This window comes from Pseudophryne corroboree, chromosome 1 (genome assembly GCF_028390025.1).
Source record: "Pseudophryne corroboree isolate aPseCor3 chromosome 1, aPseCor3.hap2, whole genome shotgun sequence".
In the NCBI taxonomy this organism is placed as follows: domain Eukaryota; kingdom Metazoa; phylum Chordata; class Amphibia; order Anura; family Myobatrachidae; genus Pseudophryne; species Pseudophryne corroboree.
This window is the reverse complement of record NC_086444.1, coordinates 301,321,530-301,346,179: the sequence shown is the minus strand read 5'-3', so window position 1 is coordinate 301,346,179 and position 24,650 is coordinate 301,321,530. Positions and strand designations below refer to the sequence as shown.

Here is a 24,650-nt window from a genome sequence, read left to right as displayed (position 1 = left end):
TACTCTGCCATAGCCTGAGTCTCAGGACGTGACAGGGAGTACAACCTGCTCTTGGGAAGCTTAGCATTCGGCAACAAATCAATGGCACAGTCATAGGGGCGATGGGGAGGTAGTACCTCTGCAACTCTTTTGGAGAACACGTCCGCAAAATCTGCATAACATCCTGGCAATCCTGGCAAACTTAGCTGCGAAAGCCTGACTGGAAGGCTCAAGCAACTCCTGAAACAATCAGTACCCCAACTAAGAATCTCCCCAGAGATCCAGTCAAATTGAGGATTGTGGGCCCTTAACCAGGGTAACCCCAACACCAATGGGGCAAAAGTACAGACAGTCACATAAAAGGACAATTTTTCAGAGTGTGTGGCTCCAATAAACAAGGAAATCTGGCTAGTGCAAGAGGTAATTTTACCCTGGGATAATGGTTCCCCGTTTAACCCACAAATCTCAATTTCCGATGCCAAGGGTACTAAGGGAACAGAGTGTTTCAGGGCGAATGGGTGGTCCATAAAAACCCCGTCGGCCCCACTGTCCACAAAGGCCTCAGTCTTGACAGTTTGACCGAGGATCTTCAAGGTCACCGGAATGATAAAAGTCTTCTTGGGAAATTCTGACTTCTGGCCTGACATGATATTTCCCATCACCCTCAGGCCCTGAAGTTTTCCGGCTTTTCTGGGCATGATACTACCACATGACCTTTATTCCCACAGTACAAACATAACCCCTGCTGTCTCCTCCGCGTCTTCTCACGCGAGGAGAGGCGGGTAGCCCCAATCTGCATAGGCTCCTCGGAAAATTCCTCCGAGTCTGAGGTTCCCTTGGGAAAGAAGGAAACCTCGGTCTCCCTTTCAAGCCTGCGCTCTCTCAGCCGTCTATCCACCCGAATGGATAACTGCATGAGCTGATCCAAGCTATCAGGCAAGGGATATTGTACCAGTTGGTCTTTTAACTGGTTAGAAAGACCTCTTCGGTACTGGTGTCTCAGGGCTGGGTCATTCCACTGGGTATCATGGGCCAACCTCCGAAACTCCGTACAATAAACCTCAACTGGCCTTCGCCCTTGCTTAAGGATCGAAATCTGAGCCTCGGCTGAGGCCGTCTTGTCAGGGTCATCATACAACATGCCCAGTGCCGTAAAAAAAGCATCAACACTTTTAAGCGACGGACAGTCAGGCTGCAACCCATATGCCCAGACCTGTGGGTCTCCTTGTAGCAAGGAAATCACTATGCCCACCCGCTGAATCTCCGACCCAGAAGACTGAGGCCTAAGCTGGAAATATAGCTTGCAGCTCTCCTTGAAACAAAAGAACTGCGAGCGATCTCCAGAAAAACGATCCGGGAGATTTACTTTCGGCTCTTTAACCCCTGAAGGTACTGCTGCTGCGGGAGCTCCGCCAGCGGCCTATGAGGTGTGCATTTTAATGGACAAATCATTAAATTGTCGAGTCAGGACCTGCACCTGATCGACCACCTGTTGCAAAGTATTTTGAGGGGTATGCTCCATATTCCCACAAAATTTCAACAGGAGTATTTGGCTGCTGAATATGTTATGCACACCAGTGCCAGCAGGAATGTACTGGTGTCTGAACGGTGAGGGATGCAAAACAAATGAACTCACAGACAGACTGGGGAATATGACATTACATACACAGAAGGTGATAGGGTAACAAAATAAACACAAAGTGAACAGAGAAGCCCAAAGGCTAAGAAACTGGGTGTCTCCCTAGTATTAGGAATGCTCAGATGGAAAGAAGCGAGATGTAGTGATTTAATACGAAGAGAACCCGAAATGCTGTTGCTAAGGGCAACAGCAAAACCCTAAAGGGTTACCAACGGGTGTGGCAGTAAACTCCTTGGTCAGAGATGGAATAATAGACACAAGGAGAGTCTCCACAATCCTAGTCCTCACTTGCAGTGCACTGGTTCAGCTTACTGCCACTAAACTGACACCTGAACACCTTGCACAGTGAGAAAGGATTTTGGCAGGCAAGTCTGAGAATACAGCCGCAAACTTGCTAGGTTCACAGAGTAGCAAAAGAACCCCAGCAGGTTAAACGACTGACTCCAGTCTTACTGCTAGGTCTGGATTGGCAGAGTGTAATACCAAATCCCAAGGCCTATTTGCAGTAAGCAACAAACAAATACAAAGTTTACACAGTACTAGCTAGCTTTCAGGAACTGACTAACCAACAAAGATTCAGCAGCATCTGCCTAACCTGAGAAGAGGGTTTATATAGCAGGTGCTGTCCACGCCCCACTCAGACCTCACAGACTGTGAGCACAAAAACCAGCACCGGATCCCCTGCCGTGCACAGAGCCTGTAACCACTGCACTGCAAAAAACCCGAACCGGAGTATCAGCTACGCTCAGGTTACTCCGCTAGCACTTGTCTCCCGGTTGCCATGACGACGTGGCAGCACAGAGCAGGAGACCCTAACAGTCAGGCTCTCTTTGGGGAGGCGCTGGATGCGTGGATTGCCACGGCTACCGCGGGTAAGTCTCCTTTTCTCCTCTCAGCTGCACCGGCTACGAAGAAGCCTTTTACACCAGCCACGTCACAGCCCTTTCGGCCCGCGAGGCCTAGAAAGAACAAGCCTTCAAACACCTTCTTTAGAGGTGGTCGTGCTAAAGGAAAGAAGCCTGCTCCCGCTGGCTCCCAAAACCAGAAGCCTGCTTCTGATACCCCAAAAGTCCTCCGCATGATGGTGGACAGCTAGGCCTGGAGGAAGGTCAGGTGGGGGCAAGACTCCGGCATTTCAGCCAAGTCTGGGTGTCGTCTGGCCTGGACCCCTGGGTACTGGATATAGTGTCCAGAGGGTACATGCTGGAGTTTCAAAATCTCCCACCTCACCGTTTCTTCAAATTAGGCTTGCCAGCTCTGCCGGCAGACAACAATTCTTTTGAAGGCTATCCGAAAATTGGTGGTGTCCAATGTCATTGTTCCAGTTCCAACTCATCAGTGGAACAAAGGTTACTATTCAAACGTTTTCATGGTACCGAAGCCGGATGGTTCGGTACGGCCAATTCTGAACTTAAAATCTTTGAACCCTTATCTCATGGAGTTCAAATTCAAGATGGAGTCTTTGAGAGCTGTCATCTCAGGTCTGACGGAGGGGGAGTTCCTGGTGTCCCTGGACATCAAGGATGCGTAACTCCACATTCCCATCTGGTTGCCGCATCAGGCATATCTCAGGTTTGCACTGTTGGACGATCACTATCAGTTTCAGGCACTGCCGTTTGGCCTCTCCACAGCACCGAGGGTCTTCACCAAGGTGATGGCGGAGATGATGGTTCTCCGCAAGCAAGGGGTGAACATAATTCCGTATCAGGACGATCTCCTGATCAAGGCGTCGTCCAGGGAGAAGTTGTTGCGATCCATTGCTCTCACGACTCATCTGCTCAAGGAGCACTGTTGGATCCTGAACCTTCCAAAGTCTCATCTGGAGCCGACAAGGAGGCTGTTTTTCCTGGGGATGATCCTAGACACGGAAGTGCAGAGGTTGTTTCTGCCGGTGGAGAAAGCATTGGTGATTCAATCAATGGTCCGGGATGTCTTAAAGCCTACCCGGGTATCGGTTCATCAGTGCATCTGCCTTCTGGGGAAGATGGTTGCCTCCTACGAAGCTCTACAATACGGAAGGTTTCATGCGCGATACTTTCAACTGGATCTCTTGGACCAGTGGTCGGGATCTCATCTACACATGCACCAGAGGATACGTCTGTCACCGAGAGCCAGGATTTAGCTCCTCTGGTGGTTACAACTACCACACCTTCTGGAAGGCCGAAGGTTCGGAGTTCAGGACTGGATCCTTCTAACCGCAGATGCAAGTCTAAGAGGTTGGGGAGCAGTCGCTCAGGGGGAAACCTTCCAAGGAAGGTGGTCGGATCAAGAATCCCTTCTCCCGACAAACATTCTGGAGCTAAGAGCCGTGTGCAACGGCCTTCTGCAAGCAACACACCTTCTACAGGATCGGGCTGACAAGGCGGAACGAAGAGTAGGGCTGCAATGTCAGAGGTGTCAAGAATCCTCCTCTGGGCAGAAAGACACGCGGTGGCGATGTCAGCAATCTTCATTCCGGGAGTAGACAACTGGGAAGCAGACTTCCTCAGCAGACACGATCTCCATCCAGGAGAGTGGGGCCTCCACCCGGAGGTGTTCGAGGAGGTAACCGGTGGGTGGGGGGGTTCCTCACATAGACATGATGGCCCCCCACCTCAACAAGAAGCTGCGGAGGTACTGTTACAGGCCAAGAGACCTGCAGGCAGTGGCGGTGGACATACTGGTAACACCGTGGGTGTTCAAGTCAGTGTATGTGTTCCCTCCACTTCCTCTGATACCAAGGGTTCTTCAACTGGTAAGAAGAACAAAGATTCTATCAATCCTCATTGCTCCGGACTGGCCAAGGAAGGCTTGGTACGCGGACTTGCTGGTTCTTCTGCTGGAGGATCCAAGGCCCTTACCTCTTCGGGAGGATCTGTTCGCTTATCAAGACTTATCACGGCTACGTTTGACGGCATAGCGGTTGAACGCCAGATCTTAGCTTGGAAGGGTATCCCGAGTGAGGTCATTCCTACCCTGATATAGGCTGGGAAGGGGGTAACATCTAATAATGACCATCGCATTTGGAAAAAATATGTTTCTTGGTGTGAGTCCAAGAAATTTCCTGCGGTGGAGTTTCAACTTGGACGTTTTCTCCTTTTCCTGCAAGCAGGTCTGTGGATATGGGACTGAGATTGGGCTCCATCAAGGTCCAGATCTCTGCTTTGTCCATCTTCTTCAAAAAACAATTGGCTGTCCTCCCTGAGGTTCAGACCTTTTTGAAAGGGGTTCTGCACATCCAGCCTCCCTTTGTGGCGCCATCGGCACCCTGGGATCTTGATGTGGTGTTGCAGTTCCTGCAATCAGCTTGGTTTGAGCCTCTACAGGAGGCTGATATCACTTTTCTCACGTGGAAGGCGGTCACTTTGTTGGCCTTGGCTTCTGCACGACGCGTGCCGGAATTGGGGGCTTTATCTTGTAAAAGTCTCTATCTGATCTTCCATGAAGACAGGGCTTAACTTAGGACTCGTCCACAGTTCCTGCCTAAGGTTGTATCAGCTTTGCATATCAACCAACCTATTGTGGTGCCAGTGGCTACTGATTTCTCAATTGCTTCAAAGGCCTTGGATGTTGTGAGGGCTTTGAAGTTTTATGCGAAGAGGACGGCTCGCCATAGAAAAAGTGACTCTGTTTATCCACTACGATCCGAAGAAAATTGGGTGTCCTGCTTCTAAGCAGTCGATTTCACGCTGGATCAGGTTCACTACCCAGCATGCTTATTCTACGGCAGGATTGCCGTGTCCAAGTTCTGTAAAGGCCCACTCTACTTGTAAAGTGGGCTCTTCATGGGCGGCTACCTGGGTTGTCTCGGCTGTACAATTTTGTCGAGCAGCTTCTTGGTCTGGGTCGAACACGTTTGCCAAGTTTTACGAGTTCGATACTTTGGCCTCTGATGACCTCAGGTTTGGTCTTTACAAAAGTCATGGCGGTGATGACGGTGGTACTCCGCCGTCAAGGGGTCAGGATACTGCCGTATTTGGACGACTTGTTAATCCTGGCAAATTCCCCAGAACTTCTCCTGTGTTATCTAGATGTGACGGTCCGGTTTCTGCAAGCCCGCGGGTGGCTCATCAACTGGAAGAAGTCATCCCTGATCCCTGCTCAGAGCATGGTGCATCTGGGGCCACTATTGGACACTCACAACCAGCGGTTGTTCCTGTCTCAGGAGAAAGTCCTGAAACTTCAGGACAGGATTTGTTGCTTCCTATCTCGTCCGCAAGTGTCGATACATTCGGCGATGCAGGTGCTGGGCTTCATGGTGTCAGCATTCGACATGGTGGAGTACGCTCAATTTCATTCTCGCCCTCTCCAGAGGCTGATTCTAGCTAAATGGGACGGCCTGCCTCACCGTCAAAGGTCTCAAATGATCTCATTGACTCCGGAGGTCCGTCTGTCGCTGCTCTGGTGGCTCCAGGACCAACAACTGTGCAGGGGCCGTCCGTTCTGGATATCCGACTGGGTCCTGTTGACGACAGATGCCAGTCTAAGAGGTTGGGGTGCGGTGCTGGAGCAACACTCCCTTCGGGGGCCCCTCCTCTCGATCAATATTCTGGAGTTGCGGGCGGTCTTCAATGCCTTGAACCTAGCCCAGCATTTAATTCAGAACCGTCCTGTTCAAGTACAGTCGGACAACGTCACCACAGTGGCTTACATAAATCATTAAGGCGGCACTCGAAGCCACCTAGCAATGAAGGAAGTCTCACGGATTCTACAGTGGGTAGAACGCCATCTACCGCCCATATCGGCAATATTCATTCCGGGAGTCCTGAATTGGGAAGTGGACTTTCTCAGTCATCAGGACATGCATGCCGGCGAGTGGGGCCTCCATCCAGAAGTGTTTCAACTCCTAGTGGAAAGGTGGGGCCTTCCAGACGTAGATCTGATGGCGTCTCGACACAATCACAAGGTTCCGGTCTTCGGAGCAAGGACAAGGGATCCTCAAGCAGCATTCGTGGATGCGCTGGCGGTACCGTGGAGGTTTCGGCTGCCGTACGTGTTCCCTCCGGTGTCACTCCTGCCCAGGGTAATTCGGAAGTTCAAGCAAGAAAAAGGAATTCTGCTTCTCATAGCTCCAGCGTGGCCCAGACGGCACTGGTTCTCAGACCTGCAAGGCCTAACATCAGAGCGTCCATTTCTACTCCGACAACGCCCAGACCTCCTCGTTCAGAGCCCCTGTGTCTACCAGGACCTAGCCTGGCTGTCTTTGACGGCGTGGCTCTTGAAGCTTCCGTCTTATGGGCTAAAGGGTTTTCTGAGGCGGTCATTCAAACTATGTTGCGGGCACGGAAACCGGCTTCGGCTCGGATTTACTATAGGGTCTGGCATTCTTACTTTATTTGGTGCGCATCTAACGATTATAACGCTTCCAAGTTTAGTATAGCCCAGTTGTTGGCTTTTCGTCAGCAGGGCCTGGACTTAGGCCTGCGTTTGGCCTCCCTCAAGGTTCAAATATCTGCCTTGTCGGTGTGGTTTCAGAGAAAAATTGCGACCTTACCTGATGTGCCTACCTTTACTCAGGGTGTGTTGCGTATCCAACCTCCCTATGTCCCGCTTGTGGCTTCTTGGGACTTGTCAGGGTTTTGGAGGCGTTACAAGAGTCTCCGTTTGAACCTCTTAGTACAGCTGACCTTAAGTGGCTTTTCCTTAAGGTGGTGTTTCTGCTGGCTATTGCTTCAGCTAGAAGAGTGTCGGATTTGGGTGCCTTGTCCTGTAGTTCCCCATATCTGATATTTCACCGTGACCGGGCGGTTCTTAGGACTCGTCCCGGCTATATACCTAAGGTGGTTTCTTCGTTCCACCTTAATCAGGAGATTGTAGTTCCGGCACTTGTTTCTCCTGATCTGTCTCCCAAAGAGCGGTCTTTGGATGTGGTACGGGCTCTCCGTATCTATGTGAAGAGAACTGCTCCTATTAGGAAATCGGATTCTCTTTTTGTTGTGTTTGGGTTTCACAAACGTGGCTGGCCTGCTCACAAGCAAACTCTGGCCGGATGGATTAGAATGGTGATTGCACATGCTTATGTGAAGGCTGGTCTCTCTGCTCCTGATCACATTAAGGCCCATTCTACTCGGTCTGTTGGACCTTCTTGGGCGGCCCAACGTGGTGCGACCCTTGAACAATTGTGCAAGGCGGCTACGTGGTCCTCTGTGAACACGTTCATAAGGTTCTATGCCTTCGACACTGCCGCTTCCCAGGATGCTTCCTTTGGACGCCGGGTTCTTGTTCCCGCTACAGTGCGTCCCCTCCCATAAGGAACTGCTTTAGGATATCCCCATTGTCCATTCCTTGTGGAGCCCAGTGTACCCCGCAGCAGAAAACGAGTTTTATGGTAAGAACTTACCTTTGTTAAAACTCTTTCTGCGAGGTACACTGGGCTCCACAAGGCGCCCACCCTGACACACTTAGCTTCTTTGGATTGGTATGGCATTAGCCGCTGACACGTCTCCTGTCGCGAGAATGCGGTGTTGTGGCTACTAACCGTTGTCGTCTCTTTTCCTGCTACTGCATTGGACTGGTTAACTAAAAACTGAGATCCTGTGCAGGGAGGCGGGGTGATATAGGAGGCGGCGCTATGCATTCTGGGAACAGTCAAAGCTTTGAGCCTGTTGGTGCCTCGGATCAAGATCCTACTCTACAACCATTGTCCATTCCTTGTGGAGCCCAGTGTACCTCGCAGAAAGAGTTTTAACAAAGGTAAGTTCTTACCATAAAACTCGTTTTTCTGTATCCCCATTTGAACTTGAAAAGCTTTCAATAAAAATCCAATGTTTAAAAAAAAGAACACATGAATTCTAATATACCTATATTAATATCAATGTGTATTAATGTTATTGCAACTGCTAAAATATGTAAAAGTCTCAGGTGTCTCTTGTAAATAGAAGCTTACTGTCGTGTTCTGTGATCCGCATGCAAAGGCGCGGCACCAGAACCCTCTATGAACATTGGACATCTGAGTAGCCCTTAGGGACTTAGGATCTCTGTGAAATCACGCTGCTGGAGATAGTGAAGCTGCCTCCTGGGATGAAGCCCCTGTTTTCTGGAACACTGCCGCCCCCAAGTGGCTTTTGAGTAAATGCAAGTGACATTGCAGACCCAGATCTGCACATGTGCAGTGCAGCTTCTGCATAAGCACAGATCTAAAAACATCAGAAATGTGCATAAACATTGAGTTTATGCACATTTCTGAATCGGGAACCTGTATTCTGTGTTACAGCCTGTCCAGCCTCTATATTTATTCATCTTCCCTCATCTTAGATAGTATGTATTCATACCTACCAACATTTAAATAGCAGTAAGAGGGACATATGCGCCCGAAAAATGGGAGCGTGACCTATGACAAAGGGGCATGGCCTCACGGGAGGGCCCACTGTTGCAAGCCACGCCCTCATTTTAAGCAGAGCAGCGAGAGCGCTAGCAGCAGCAGTGACGGCTACGTGAGAGAAGGGGCCCCACACACAGTCACCGATGGACGCCGGAAAGGTAAGTATAGAAGAAATGGGTGTAGTGTGTGCGGTGTGGACCCCCTCTGGACCCAGGGCACTGCACCCATTATGGATACGCCAGTGCATAATAGAACAAGATAGGTTACTTAAAGTAACTTTGAAGTTAGGAAAGAAAAAAATAAAGTCTAGAAGATATAAGCACATTGGATTAAAATACATTTAAAACTGATGTGAAACATTCCACAGATATAATACTGTTAAACTGTGTTATTACAATGGGACTAATATATGCAGATGCTGCAGTACAAAATTGTTGTATGCATGGACTCAGTTTATATGTTTTTTTATTTCCCCAAGGTCTTACTAAAACTCATAACCTAACCTACGAGGACCATGAACCATTACAAGCTGTTTTTTCCAAAACCACATGCCCGAATGTGCTAAAGATCCAGTCCAGGTATGCCTATATATTTATTTATCATGAATATATAGACTTGCTTATTTATTATTATTTATTAACAGTTTCTTATATAGCACAGCAAATTCCGTGGCACTTTACAGTTGGAAACAACAGTGATAAAACAAAACTGGGTAATAACAAACAGTCATAAGGGTAGGAAGGCCCTGCTCGCAAGCTCACAATCTTTAGATGTGTCCTCATACATCTTGCCTCAATACGCCATGCAGCGGGAGATGCCTGGCATGAGTGAGCTGACAGGTATCTTGCAACACCGTTAGCGTTGGGCATCTTTTTTTTTTTTCTTTAAAAAATACATCTTATTCACATTGCTATGCAAATAAGACGCACAAGAAAGTTCTTCTGATTAAAATGATATGCAGAACGCCTATATTCTTTGTGCGACTGCGCCTGTATCTGCATACAAAATGCTATGTTACAGCATATCAATTTGTATGCAGATACAGCCAGGGTTGCACACAGAATATAGGCATGCTGCATTGCATGATGAGAAGGGCTGTTTAACGTGCTAGATGTGAGTAGACAAATCTGTTTAGGGAAATAGGCATTAATACACAAGGATATTATTATTATTGTCAGTTATTTATATAGCGCACACATATTCCGCAACGCTTTACAGAGAATATTTGCCCATTCACATCAGTACCTGCCCCAATGGAGCTTCCAGTCTAACTTCCCTTTGTTGGGAGCCAATTAACCTACCAGTATTTTTTGGGGATTGTGGGAGGAAACCGGAGTACCCAGAGGAAACCCACGTACAGCAAGTACAGGGAGAATATACAAACTTTACACAGTAAGGGCCATGATGGGAATCGAACCCATGATCTCAGTGCTGTGAGGCAGTAATGCTAACCATTACACCATCCATACTGCCCAACTGACAACTGCTGCAGAGAGGGACCCTTCAATACAGTATGTTTCTATGGGGCCACAAAGTTCTGGCTATGCCCATGGTTTTTACAGTATGTTTCTCTCCCCTCCTTACAATGATAGGTGTTTCTATTGCAAAATGGTCCACCAGATAGCAAAGGTTCTTGGTAACCTGTATGACAGTGGCGGAACTGTGGGATGCAATGGAGTTGGCTGCCACTGGGCTCCTGACCTGCACGGGACACCTCTCCTCCATTGTCTCCCACTGCCCACCGTTCCGTTCCATCACTGCATGTGGATTTTAGCATCATTTTTTCAGATGGAGGAGCTGTGTCCTCAAATGCACAGAGAGCTGGCACTGGCTGCAGCTAGGGGGAGCTCCAGCGCACAGCTCCTACCAGGCCCTTGCTATTGAACTGGCCGGGTGAAGCTCTCTCTTCATCTGTCCTGGCTGATAGCCACAGGTAGGCACTGGCAGCTCCTGCCTCAAGCTGCAGTGTGTGTGTGTGTGGCGGGTGGTGGAGGTGGTGGGTGCCGGGTGTGTTTAATAAATGTTGGCAGCACTGTGTTTATGTGTGTGTTGTGTTTTTAAGTGAGGTGTGTTTGTGTGTGTGTATGAGTGTAAGTAAAAGGCATGTGTGTATGTGTGTATAAGTGAATGAGGCGTGTCTGTTTGTGTTTAAGTGAAAGAGGAATGTGTGTATGTGTGTGTAAGTGAAAGAGGCATGTGTGTGTGTAAGTGAAAGAGGCATGTGTGTAAGTGAAGGAGGCATGTGTGTGTAAGTGAGAGGCATGTGTGTTTGTGTGTGTGTGTGCAAGTGAAAGAGGCATACGTGTGTGTGCATTTGTGTGTGTAAGTGAAAGAGATGTGTGTGGAAGTGAAAGGCAATTGTGTGTATGGTTAAGCGAAAGAGGTGTGTGTGTGTGTGTGTGTGTGTGTGTGTGTGTGAGTGAAAGAGGCGTGTGTGTGTAAGTGAAAGAGGCACGTGTGTGTGTTTTGTGTAGTGGCCGCACCTCTTTTTGGTCCCCCAAGGGACCCTGCTCTTCCCACTATACAACTCTCATTCTGTGGCTTCCTGCTGCCTCCATTCCCCTCCTCACATCAGGTCACTGGCCCTGTCACATGCAGCCCTGTCATCACTGAGATATCATGTATGTCCTGATATAGGGGGTTATTCGCTAGCTGCTTTCGGTCGCAGCACAGAGATCAGGCAAAAAAACGGCAGTTCTGCGCATGCATATGCAGCGCAATACGCATGCGCGTCATACTCTTACAATGAACAATGAAGTTTCAGACAAGGTCTAGCGAAGCTTTTCAGTCGCACTGCTGGCCGCAGAGTGATTGACAGGAAGTGGGTGTTTCTGGGTGTCAACTGACCGTTTTCAGGGAGTGAGTGAAAAAACGCAGGCGTGCCAGATAAAAACGCAGGCGTGGCTGGTGAAACGCAGGCGTGGCTGGCCGAACGCAGGGCGTGATCGTGACGTCAAAACATGAACTGATTAGTCTGAAGTGATCGCAAGCTAGGAGTAAGTCTGGAGCTACTCTGTAGCTGCCCAAAATTATTTTGTAGCCGCTCTGCGATCCATTCATTCGCACTTCTGCTAAGCTAAAATACACTCCCAGAGGGTGGCGGCGTAGCATTTGCACTGCTGCTAAAAGCAGCTAGCGAGCGAACAACTCGAAATGAGGGCCATAGTGTGTGCTGCTGACCCACCCCTAGGGGTGCTAGTGGTGTGTTACCCCCACAGTGTTTGTTCCCAGCTTGCAAGTCATATGTGAACCAAGTTTGTTGTAAATTGGTCCAGGCATTCGGGAGTTATGCTGTCACCTGACATACTCTGTGCTGCTGTCCCACCCCTAGGGGTGTCTAACCCCACAGAGTTTGTTTGCAGATTGAAAGTCATATGTGTACCAAGTTTGTTGTAAATTGCTGTAGGCATTCCAGAGTTATGCTGTCTGCTGAAATACTCAGTGCTGCTGCCTCACCCCTAGGGGTGCTAGGGGTGTCTTCCTTCAACAGTGTTTGTTCCCAGATTGTAAGGCATATGTGTACCAAGTTTTGAGTACATTGCTGCAGCAATTCCGGAGTTATGCTGTCTCCTGATATACTCTGTGCTGCTGTCTGCCCCCCTAGGGGTGCTAGGGATTTCAAATTGTTTTAGTTGCCTCTGCCATGTTTTAATACACTCGTATGTAAAATTTCACGATCGTCGCTTGTAAACTGTGGATTTGTATAGAAAGACAGAAGGATGGATTTTCGCTTTTATATAGTACAGTAGATACACTTAGAGTTTACTTTGATATGTGACTGTCATACTTGGCAACATTTTATAACAAGTTCCAGGGATGCTTGGTGGCTGAGCCCAGCGCATGGTGGTATGTCATGTGCGGATCTGTCTAGGAGGACCTTTGTGCACTACAACTCCCATTGTGTCATGTTTACTGGACTTCATTATAATGTGATGATTTGTTTTGAATTCATGTTAATTACTCATGTTCCATACATTTTCATTTATACCACTTCATGTGCACATAACACAGTGTTTATAGGGCCTAATTCAGACCTGATCGCTCGCTAGCGTTTTTTGCAGCGCTGCCATCAGGTCAGAACTGTGCATGTGTATGCACCGCAATGTGCAGGCACGACGCACAGGTACAAAGCATGGGCGATCGCAAGGAGATTGACAGGAAGAAGGCGTTTGCGGGTGTCAACTGACCGTTTTCTGGGAGTGGTTGGAAAAACGCAGGCGTTCCCAAGCGTTTACAGGGCGGGTGTCTGACGTGAATTCCGGTCTCGGACAGGTTGAAGTGATCGCAGCGGCTGAGTAAGTCCTGGGCTACTCGGAAACTGCACAAAATCTTTTTGTACCGCTCGGCTGCACATGCGATCGCACACTTGCGCAGCTAAAATACACTCCCCGGTGGGCGGCGACTATGTGAATGCAGGACTGCAAAAAACAGCTAGCGAGTGATCAGGTCTGAATTGGCCCCATAGATCCTCCAGAAACCCCATGGGGCTGTTTTACAGGTCCATGTCAGGTTTGGCCATCCAAGTGTGAGGTCAAATTGATGATTAATCCTGGGCCGCAGCTCCAGAGGCGGGATGGGCCTGCGTGTGGCCAGCTGTACAGTGGAGACATCGGATATCAGTCCATGTCCTCTCATGCTTTACAGTGTTTAGTTACAAAATTGGTGGTGGTGGTGGGTGTTTGGTAGGCTAAAGCACTGGGGCTCGTTACAAATACTGGAGTCTATTTACTAAGCCTTGGAGAGAGATAAAGTGGCTGGAGATAAGTACCAGCCAATCAGCTGCTGTCATATTATAGGCGGGGTTTGAAAAATGACAGGAGCTGATTGGCTGGTACTTTATCTCCATCCATTTTATCTCTCTCCAAGGCTTAGCACATAGACCCCATTGTATGCAGTGGATGTGGGGGTGATGAAATGGTTAAAAAATAGATACTTTTTTGTTGGTGAGCTACAGGGACCAGATATCACACACTTACCAAGTTCTTGGCTGCCAGTTGGGAGGGGTATGGCACAACCATGTGGGCAGTGCTGGGGCATGACAGCAGAATCGCATCATCAAGGCACAGTATATAAAGCCACGATTACATCATTGTAAAGCGGGGGAAGGGGCCATGATGATGGGATTCAGCAGGAATAGCGTCATCAGCTCGCCTGGACTGGTCACTTCACACGGGAAGTGGGCATCAGCGTGTGGAACTGAGGCATTACTGAAGATATGCCTACACCTTGGTGCCTGCTATCCTGGAGTCTCCAAGACATTGCGGGAGAATAGGCAAGTACCATATGCTCTATCATGCGCTGGTATCGTGTAACCGGCGGTTGGGATCACAGCGGTCAGCATCCTGATACCATAGGTGCAGGGAGTGCAGCTGCTATGGGGCCCAGAGCTGAGAGGGGCCACCTTCCCTGTCACAGTTACATGTGTTATATATACAGGGTGTAGCTACCATAGGTGCAGGGAGTGCAGATGCTATGGGACCCAGAGCTGAGCCCTGTCACAGTTACATGTGTTATATAGAGGGTATAGCTACCATAGGTGCAAGGAGTGCAGCTGCTATGGGGCCCAGTGCTGAGTGGGCCACCTTCCCTGTCACAGTTAAACGTGTTATATACAAGGGTATAGCTACCATAGGTGCGAGGAGTGCAGCTGCTATGCAGAGCTGAGAGGGGCAACCTTCCCTGTCACAATTACATGTGTTATATGCAGGGTGCAGTTACCATAGGTGCAGCTGCTTTGGGACCCACAGCTGAGAGGGGCCATCTTCCCTGTCACAGTTACATGTGTTATATACAAGGGTGTAGCTACCATAGGTGTAGGGAGTGCAGCTACCTGGGGCGGATTGGCCCACCAGGACACCATGACAGATTTCGATGGGCTGGTCCCATATCCCTCTCAGCCAGGCTGATTCACACTCAGGCTGGGCTGGTCACACTACTTCCAGTACTTGTGGTTCATTGGAATGCAATCTGGAAGTTAGGCCAGCGGCCCTTCCAGGTGCCGCTAGCCGTGAAAAGTGGTGATACTGTTCTACCAATGGGGGACCTTGAGAACGTTAACCAGCCCAGCCGCATCCTCTCCCTGGCCCCGGCTAAAAGTCTCTTCAAAGAGCCCGGCCCAGGAGCAGCAGCAAAGCGATGGTCGGAGCCGGGTTCACTACACCTGCTGCCACCCCAACTCCCGCACTCTCACTGAACTGGCCAGAGCGGCAACTGAGCACTGAAGGGGACCTGGCAGAGAGGTTATTTTTAATTACATTATTTGCATTATCATGTTAGTGTAAGGGTTAGGGCGTCCCCGGTCACAGTGTATGGTTTGGGGACTGGACAGGAGCAGGATGTACTTTGTCTCAGGATGCCAACTGATCAGGCAGCACTCACAGCCAGCCCTGGGACAATCTCTAATGCAACGTCCTTCAGCCCTATAGCTGCCCAATGTCTGTCCATGATGATGGGCTTATTTATGCAGTGTCTACATATGTAATTCGGTGGCTACGTTACGTATGTAATGCGGTGGCTATGTATGTAATGTGGTGCTAGTCATATAATGCGGTGCTATACGTGTAGTGCGGTGCTATACCTGCAATGTTGTGCTATTCGTGTTATGTGGTGCTATTTGTGTAATGCAGTGCTATACGTGTAGTGCTATACATGTAATGCTGTGCTATACGTGTAATGTGGTGCTATACGTGTAATGCAGTGCTATTTGTATAATGTGGTGCTATTCATGTAATAATAATGTGGTGGCTATGTATGTAATATGGTGGCTATGTATGTAATCAGGGGTGGATTGGCCACTGTGACAGATTCTGCTGCACTGGTCCCCTGTGTCTGTGGTTCACTACTTGTGTGTGCTCCCTCCCTGTACTGTGCTGTATGTAGTGTGCGCCCTCCCTGTACTGTGCTGTATGTAGTGTGTGCGCCCTCCCTATACTGTGCTGTATGTAGTGTGTGCTCCCCCTCCTTGTACTTTGAAACATATAAGGTTAAAAAAAGGGGTTTGTAGAATGAAAAATCAATAAAATCAGAAGTAGATTAAAGGCATGACTGCAGTGTCAGTAGACACTGAAAGTGAGCATATCAGTCCTTGTATATTCAGACGTACAGATGTGCATCAGTGAAGGGTATTGTAGCAGCATACACATAAAGGGGGTCATTCCGAGTTGATCGCTCACTGCCGATTTTTGCAGCGCTGCGATCAGATAAAAAAACCCGGCAAAACTGCGCATGCATATGCACCGCAATGTGCACAAGCGTCATACAGGTACAAAGAGCATTGTTGTTATGCAATGCTTTTAGCGACAAATCCATTCTCACAGCTGATCGCAGGGAGATTGACAGGAAGAGTGCGTTTGTGGGTGGCAACTGACCGTTTTCTGGGAGTGTTTGGGAAAACGCAGGCGTGTCCAGCCATTTGCAGGGCGGGTATCTGACATCAATTCCGGGACCTCCATGGCTAGAATCATCGCACAGAATAAGTAACTACAGAGCTGGTCTTGTTTTGCACAAAATGTGTTCGTGTCGCTTGGCTGCACATGCGATCGCACACTTGCAGAGTGAAAATACACTCCCCCGTGGGTTGTGACAATGCGTTTGCACGGCTGCTAAAAGTAGCTAGCGAGCGATCAACTCGGAATGAGGGCCACAGTCACAGGTAAACATTAGCATAACGTAAAGCAAAGGAGGCCCCAACTGTGTCTATCTCAGAATCAGGACCTCTGAGGAGTGACCCCGCCCTCTTGACAGGCCCCTCCCCCTCAACAGACTCCGCCCCCCATTAGGGCTGCTTCCATAAATTTCCCGGGCTGGTGTTTGATCCCAATCCACCCCTGGTGATGTACAATAATGCACAGATCATGTAAATGTAAAAAACGATAGTCACCAATACAATTTGTGATGCAATGCTTCTCCTATTTTCTTATTAGAATACAATTTTAATACATTTGCATAAATAAAATAAGTAACCATCTTATTTTAGGATATATAAGAAAAGAAGAAGAAAAAATAAGAAAGATAGAAGTGAAGAAAAATATAGGGGTGGGGGGGGGGGGGGGGGGCACATTCTTGGGAATGGTATTACTCAGTAAAAAAATGTCAATAGAAAATTATACCACAGGTTATATTAGTCAAGGATGCTGAGATACTTTTTAAGTGCTGCTAGGAGAAGAACCCAACTCAAAAGTGAACCAAGGGTCCCAGACATTATTAAATCCATCTACTTTACTCTGGAGAGAAATAGTAATTTTCTCCATATATGCAATAAACCAGATTTTTGCTTTACCTATATGTAAAGACGGAGAAGAAGATTGTTTCCAACATTTGGCTAGGGAGCATCTAGCAGCTTGAAGCACATTAAAAATGTATTTATTTATTTATTTAATAACGTTGTAAACTTAGGGGCTGTTCTCGTCAGGGGTTAAAATATTTATACCAGGGGCGTGGCCTAGCTGGACATGGAGTAGGATGTGATTTCCTAGCTCCCGAGCCTAATACTCCTGCAATTCCTCCTGCTGCTCTGTATATGAGCCCAGATTGCCCTGCACGGGTATCTAAAAGGTTGCTGCCCGTCCTGTGCTGGGTTTGAGGACGATCCTGTGCCTCATCCCTGTGTGAAGTGCCCCTGAGTGTGCCGTGCTGCTCCGGCCGGGTGTGGCCTGCAAGTAACAGGTGCCATCTTGGGGATCGCTGGAGCCTGCTGTTTCAACCCTGCCCTCATATCCCGGTCGGCCTGACTCGCCCTGTAGATACCTGGAGGTCGGATCGCGGGGACCGCCACTCCGTCCTGTAAGCCAGTCTCCCTCCGTGCTGGAGATGCCGCGGAGGGCGTGCTGGCTGTGAGGGACCGCCGGGTGCCATCTTAGATTCGGCGGAGAGCGTGGACTTGCTCCCGCCTGTGCCCCTCTCGCTGCCCGTTGTCTGAGCTACCAAGTCTGGGCCGGAGGCTGTGGAGCCTCTCCTGCGTTGTCTCAGAAAATAGTCTGCTGCACTGTGTGGCCTGATTGTGGGGCTAACACCATTACCAACATCCATATCATCACTGTGCTGACTCCTGTGGCCATTCTGGAATACAGTTTTCTACACAGACCCTTATACAACCCTGTTGCTGGAGGTGCCTGAGAGTTGTGGGATTGTGAGTGGTGGTGTGATGGTGAGTGGTGTGAGCTCTGTTGCTGGAGGTGCCTGAGAGTTGTGGGATGGTGAGTGGTGGTGTTCCTTCCCTCCCCTTCCCCCCTTTGTGCTCCTGTGTTGCATACCTGTGTGCTAAGACTCAACATAATCCATCATTTGTTTCTGGGGTGGCTGTGCACTCATTAGGTGACTTCTCTCTGTTCCCCACCCCCCACTCTCCCTGGATTTTCATTGCACATTTCTAGACCTGTGCCTCCTCTTCCTACCTGTTTGTAGATTTATAATATAACATTCATTTATCTGACTCTACTGTGTAAGCCTGATGGTCCGGCGATGCCGCACCTCTGCGGCAGCCCGTCTAGCACAGTTTGCCTGGAATCACAGATGTCTGCGTGTAAACTTAAATTGATGGATATCGAGGGACGCCTCAGGCGGAACGTGGGCCTCCCCTAAAAGGCAGAGGGTTCCCAGCCGGAACAATTTCTGGAAACCTGGTTATTATCCACATTCGTCAAGGATATCCCACAGTTTGCTGTTGAGCGGGCCCACAGTTTGCTGTTGAGCGGGCCCACAGAGTTCCCACCCGCCCCCTTCCTCTGGGTGCACAGCCCAGGACTTTCATCGCTAAGATCCTTCATTACAAAGACAGAGATACTATATTACGTCTTGCTAGGATTAAAGGCCCGCTGGAACATTGGGGTCAGAGGGTGGCCGTGTTTCAGGACTTTTTCGGCTGAGGTCCAGAAATCCCATTCAAAGTTTACACAGGTTAAACATGAGCTACGTGATCTACAATTACAATATTCCATGATATACCCTGTGCGGCTCCAGGTGGTGTCTAGCAACCGTGTCTAATCACCGTGCTGCTCCGCCTTGAGAGACTTTTATGCGTATTCCATGTTTATATTTTTCTTTTTCTAGCATTTATTGTTTGACAGCTCCGTGATGGATATCTACAGTAATGCTTCTTGTCAGGGCCATTAAATGCTTGTTACTGGAATGTTCCTGATGCTAGGCTGGGGACTTCATGTCCTATGGGTTATGGGGTTTCGTTCCACCGCAGTTAATTTTTCTTTTATAGTCTGACTCTCTTCTAGAGTCTTTGCAATGTTTTGGGTTAGGTGTACCTATGTTTGGGTTGGTATGCGGGATGGGGGTGGTTTGGTTTTATTATTTTTCTTAGCTTTGTTCTTTGTTTTTTTGTATGTGCTTTTCTTGTACTGTTTTGTATTATACGTGCTGCTTTATGTATGTCCTCTTTCTGCGTGGGGCCGGCTGGTGCCATGCTGGGGCAATGCTGGCTTAGTATTTCTGTACTCCAGTTCTATGCGTCACCATGGTAAATGTTCTCTCCTGGAACGCTCGAGGCCTTAATGATAGGGTCAAGCGTTCCCTAGTTTTAAAATATATTAGGACCCAAATTCCGGGTTTGGTTTGCCTTATGGAGACACATCTTATTGGTGGCCGAGTTCTTTTACTCAGAAAGCCTTGGGTGGGGTGGACATTTCACTCCACCTTCCATTCTAATTCTAGGGGACCATCGCTGCAGATTCATAAAAATTCAGATTTTGTATGTACTAAGGTCCAAATTGACCAGTTGGGCTATTATGTGTTTCTAGCCGGCACGATACACAGTTCCCCATTTGTGCTACTTGCTATATATATACCCCCCCCCCCCCCCCCCCCTTACAACTCTGTAATTCTTGTGAAGGCATATGCCTTTCTGCAGGAATTTCCCTCTGTCCCTGCTATATGCATTGGTGACTTTAATGCTATTTCTCTAACGTCCTAAGTGGATGCTGGGGACTCCGTAAGGACCATGGGGATTAGCGGCTCCGCAGGAGACTGGGCACAACTATAAAGAAAGCTTTTAGACTACTGGTGTGCACTGGCTCCTCCCACTAAGACCCTCCTCCAGACTTCAGTTAGATTCTTGTGCCCGGCTGAGCTGGATGCACACTAGGGGCTCTCCTGAGCACCTAGAAAGAAAGTATATTTAGGTTTTTTATTTTACAGTGAGATCTGCTGGCAACAGACTCACTGCAGCGAGGGACTAAGGGGAGAAGAAGCGAACCTACCTAACAGGTGGTAGTTTGGGCTTCTTAGGCTACTGGACACCATTAGCTCCAGAGGGATCGACCGCAGGACCCGACCTTGGTGTTCGTTCCCGGAGCCGCGCCGCCGTCCCCCTTACAGAGCCAGAAGCAACGAAGAGGTCCGGAAAATCGGCGGCTGAAGACTTCGGTCTTCACCAAGGTAGCGCCCAGCACTGCAGCTGTGCGCCATTGCTCCTCTTGTACACCTCACACTCCGGTCACTGATGGGTGCAGGGCGCTGGGGGGGGGGGGGGGGGGGGCGCCCTGAGGGCAATATATGACACCTTGGGTGGCAAATCTACATCATATATATTCCTAGAGGCTATATAGATGTAAAATTACCCCTGCCAGTATTCCAGAAAAAGCGGGAGAAAGTCCGCCAAAAAGGGGGCGGGGCTTCTCCCTCAGCACACTGGCGCCATTTTTCCCTCACAGCTCCGCTGGAAGGAAGCTCCCTGGCTCTCCCCTGCAGTCTGAACGCTACAGAAGGGTAAAAAAGAGAGGGGGGGCACTAAACTTAGGCGCAGTATAGATAATATATATGTATATAAGATATATATAAAAAAGCAGCTATAAGGGAAAACACTCATTGATAGTGGGATCCCAGTGTTATATAGCGCTCTGGTGTGTGCTGGCATACTCTCTCTCTGTCTCCCCAAAGGGCTTTGTGGGGTCCTGTCCTCTGTCAGAGCATTCCCTGTGTGTTTGCGGTGTGTCGGTACGGCTGTGTCGACATGTTTGATGAGGAGGCTTATGTGGAGGCGGAGCAGATGCCTGTAAATGTGATGTCACCCCCTGCGGGGTCGAAACCTGAGTGGATGGTGCTGTGGAAGGAATTATGTGATAGTGTCGACTCCTTACAAAAAAGGTTTGACGACATACCAAACGTGGGACAGCCGGCTTCTCAGCCTGTGTCTGCCCAGGCGTCTCAAAAGCTATCAGGGGCTCTAAAATGCCCGCTACCTCAGATGGCTGACACAGATGTCGACACGGATACTGACTCCAGTGTCGACGACGAGGAAACTAATGTAACTTCCAGTAGGGCCACACGTTACATGATTGAGGCAATGAAAAATGTGTTGCACATTTCTGATGTTACCCCCGGTACCACAAAAAAGGGTATAATGTTTGGAGAAAAAAAAAACTACCAGTAGCTTTTCCTCCATCTGAAGAGTTAAATAAAGTGTGTGAAGAAGCGTGGGCTTCCCCTGATAAAAAGCTGGTAATTTCTAAGAGGTTACTAATGGCGTACCCTTTCCCGCCAGAGGATAGGTCACGCTGGGAAACATCCCCTAGGGTGGATAAAGCGCTCACACGCTTGTCAAAGAAGGTGGCACTACCGTCTCCGGATACGGCCGCCCTGAAGGAATCTGCTGATAGAAAGCAGGAGGCTATCCTGAAATCTATATATACACACACAGGTGTTATACTGAGACCGGCTATAGCTTCAGCCTGGATGTGCAGTGCTGCTGCTGCGTGGTCAGATTCCCTGTCAGAAAATATAGATACCCTAGACAGGGACACTATTTTGCTAAACGTAGAGCATATAAAAGACGCACTTTTATACATGAGGGATGCACAGAGGGATATTTGCCGGCTGGCATCCAAAATTAGTGCAATGTCCATTTCTGCCAGGAGAGGGTTATGGACTCGGCAGTGGACAGGTGATGCAGATTCCAAATGACATATGGAAGTTCTGCCTTATAAGGGTGAGGAATTGTTCGGGGATGGTCTCTCGGACCTCGTTTCCACAGCAACAGCTGGGAAGTCTACATTTTTACCCCATGTTCCCTCACAACCAAAGAAAGCACCGTATTATCAGGTACAGTCCTTTCGGCCCAATAGGGGCAAGCGGGTTAAAGGCGCGTCCTTTCGGCCCAGAGGCAGAGGTAGGGGAAAGAAGCTGCAGCATACAGCCAGTTCCCAGGAGCAAAAGTCCTCTCCCGCTTCCTCTAAGTCCACAGCATGACGCTGGGGCTTCACAGGCGGAGCCAGGTACGGTGGGGGCCCGTCTCAAAAACTTCAGCAATCAGTGGGCTCGCTCACGGGTGGATCCCTGGATCCTTCAAGTAGTATCTCAGGGGTACAAGCTGGAATTCGAGACGTCTCCCCCCCACCGTTTCCTCAAATCTGCCTTGCCAACCACTCCCTCAGGCAGGGAGGCAGTGTTACAGGCAATTCACAAGCTGTATTCACAACAAGTGATAGTAAAGGTGCCCCTACTTCAACAAGGAAGGGGTTACTATTCCACAATGTTTGTGGTAGCGAAACCGGACGGTTCGGTGAGACCCATTTTAAATTTGAAATCCTTGAACACATATATAAAAAAATTCAAGTTCAAGATGGAATCGCTCAGGACGGTTATTGCAAGCCTGGACGAGGGGGATTACATGGTATCGCTGGACATCAAGGATGCTTACCTACATGTCCCCATTTACCATCCTCACCAGGAGTACCTCAGATTTGTGGTACAAGATTGTCATTACCAATTCCAGATGTTGCCGTTCGGTCTATCCACGGCTCCGAGGGTCTTTACCAAGGTAATGGCCGAAATGATGATACTCCTTCGAAAAAAGGGAGTTTTAATTATCCCGTACTTGGACGATCTCCTGATAAAGGCGAGGTCCAGAGAGCAGTTGTTGGTAGGGGTAGCACTATCTCGGGAAGTGCTACAACAGCACGGCTGGATTCTAAACATTCCAAAGTCACAGCTGGTCCCTACGACACGCCTGCTGTTCCTAGGGATGGTTCTGGACACAGAACAGAGAAAAGTGTTTCTCCCGGAGGAAAAGGCCAAGGAGCTGTCATCTCTAGTCAGAGGCCTCCTAAAACCAAAACAGGTGTCGGTGCATCACTGCACGCGGATCCTGGGAAAAATGGTAGCTTCCTACGAAGCGATTCCATTCGGCAGGTTTCATGCAAGAACCTTTCAGTGGGACCTGTTGGACAAGTGGTCCGGATCGCATCTTCAGATGCATCGTCTGATAACCCTGTCTCCGAGGACAAGGGTGTCTCTGCTGTGGTGGCTGCAGAGTGCTCATCTTCAAGAGGGCCGCAGATTCGGCATACAGGACTGGGTCCTGGTGACCACGGATGCCAGCCTTCGAGGCTGGGGAGCAGTCACACAGGGAAGAAACTTCCAAGGACTATGGTCAAGTCAGGAGACTTCCCTGCACATAAATATTCTGGAACTAAGGGCCATTTACAATGCCCTAAGTCAGGCAAAACCCCTGCTTCGAAACCAGCCGGTACTGATCCAGTCAGACAACATCACGGCGGTCGCCCATGTAAATCGACAGGGCGGCACGAGAAGCAGGATGGCGATGGCAGAAGCCACAAGGATTCTCCGATGGGCGGAAAATCACGTGTTAGCACTGTCAGCAGTGTTCATTCCGGGAGTGGACAACTGGGAAGCAGACTTCCTCAGCAGGCACGACCTCCACCCGGGAGAGTGCAGACTTCATCCAGAAGTCTTTCAAATGATTGTAAACCAGTGGGAAAAGCCACAGGTGGACATGATGGCGTCCCGCCTAAACAAAAAGCTAGAAAAATATTGCGCCAGGTCGAGAGACCCGCAGGCGATAGCTGTGGACGCTCTGGTAACACCGTGGGTGTACCGATCGGTTTATGTATTCCCTCCTCTTCCTCTCATACCAAAGGTACTGAGGATAATAAGGAGAAGAGGAGTAAGAACTATACTCATTGTTCCGGATTGGCCAAGAAGAGCGTGGTATCCGGAACTTCAAGAAATGATGTCAGAGGACCCATGGCCTCTACCGCTCAGACAAGACCGGCTGCAGCAGGGGCTCTGTCTGTTCCAAGACTTACCGCGGCTGCGTTTGACGGCATGGCGGTTGAACACCGGATCCTGAAGGAAAAGGGCATTCCGGAGGAAGTCATTCCTACGCTGATTAAAGCTAGGAAAGAAGTAACCGCAAACCATTATCACCGCATATGGCAAAAATATGTTGCGTGGTGTGAGGCCAGGAAGGCCCCAACGGAAGAATTTCAGCTGGGCCGTTTCCTGCACTTCCTACAGTCAGTGGTGACTATGGGCCTTAAATTGGGTTCCATTAAGGTCCAGATTTCGGCTCTGTCGATTTTCTTCCAGAGAGAATTGGCTTCACTACCTGAAGTTCAGACTTTTGTTAAGGGAGTGCTGCATATTCAGCCCCCTTTTGTGCCTCCAGTGGCACCTTGGGATCTCAACGTGGTGTTGGATTTCCTAAAGTCACATTGGTTTGAGCCACTGAAAACCGTGGATTTGAAATATCTCACGTGGAAAGTGGTCATGTTGTTGGCCTTGGCTTCGGCCAAGCGTGTTTCAGAATTGGCGGCTTTGTCATGTAAAAGCCCTTATCTGATTTTCCATATGGATAGGGCAGAATTGAGGACTCGTCCCCAGTTTCTCCCCAAAGTGGTATCAGCTTTTCATCTGAACCAACCTATCGTGGTGCCTGCAGCTACAAATGACTTGGAGGCTTCCAAGTTGTTGGATGTAGTCAGGGCC

At 49.1% G+C, this 24,650-nt stretch overlaps 1 protein-coding gene across 2 annotated transcripts in view; it reads left to right on the top strand.

Annotated features, from left to right (window-relative positions):
- RAD9B (RAD9 checkpoint clamp component B) overlaps positions 1-24,650 on the top strand; it is a 285,854-nt gene that overhangs the window by 158,396 nt on the left and 102,808 nt on the right. For both annotated transcript variants that reach the window (XM_063964402.1, XM_063964401.1), the window contains one exon: positions 9,397-9,496. In XM_063964402.1, the coding sequence (XP_063820472.1) occupies positions 9,397-9,496 (100 nt within the window). The remainder of the gene's footprint in view (positions 1-9,396; positions 9,497-24,650) is intronic.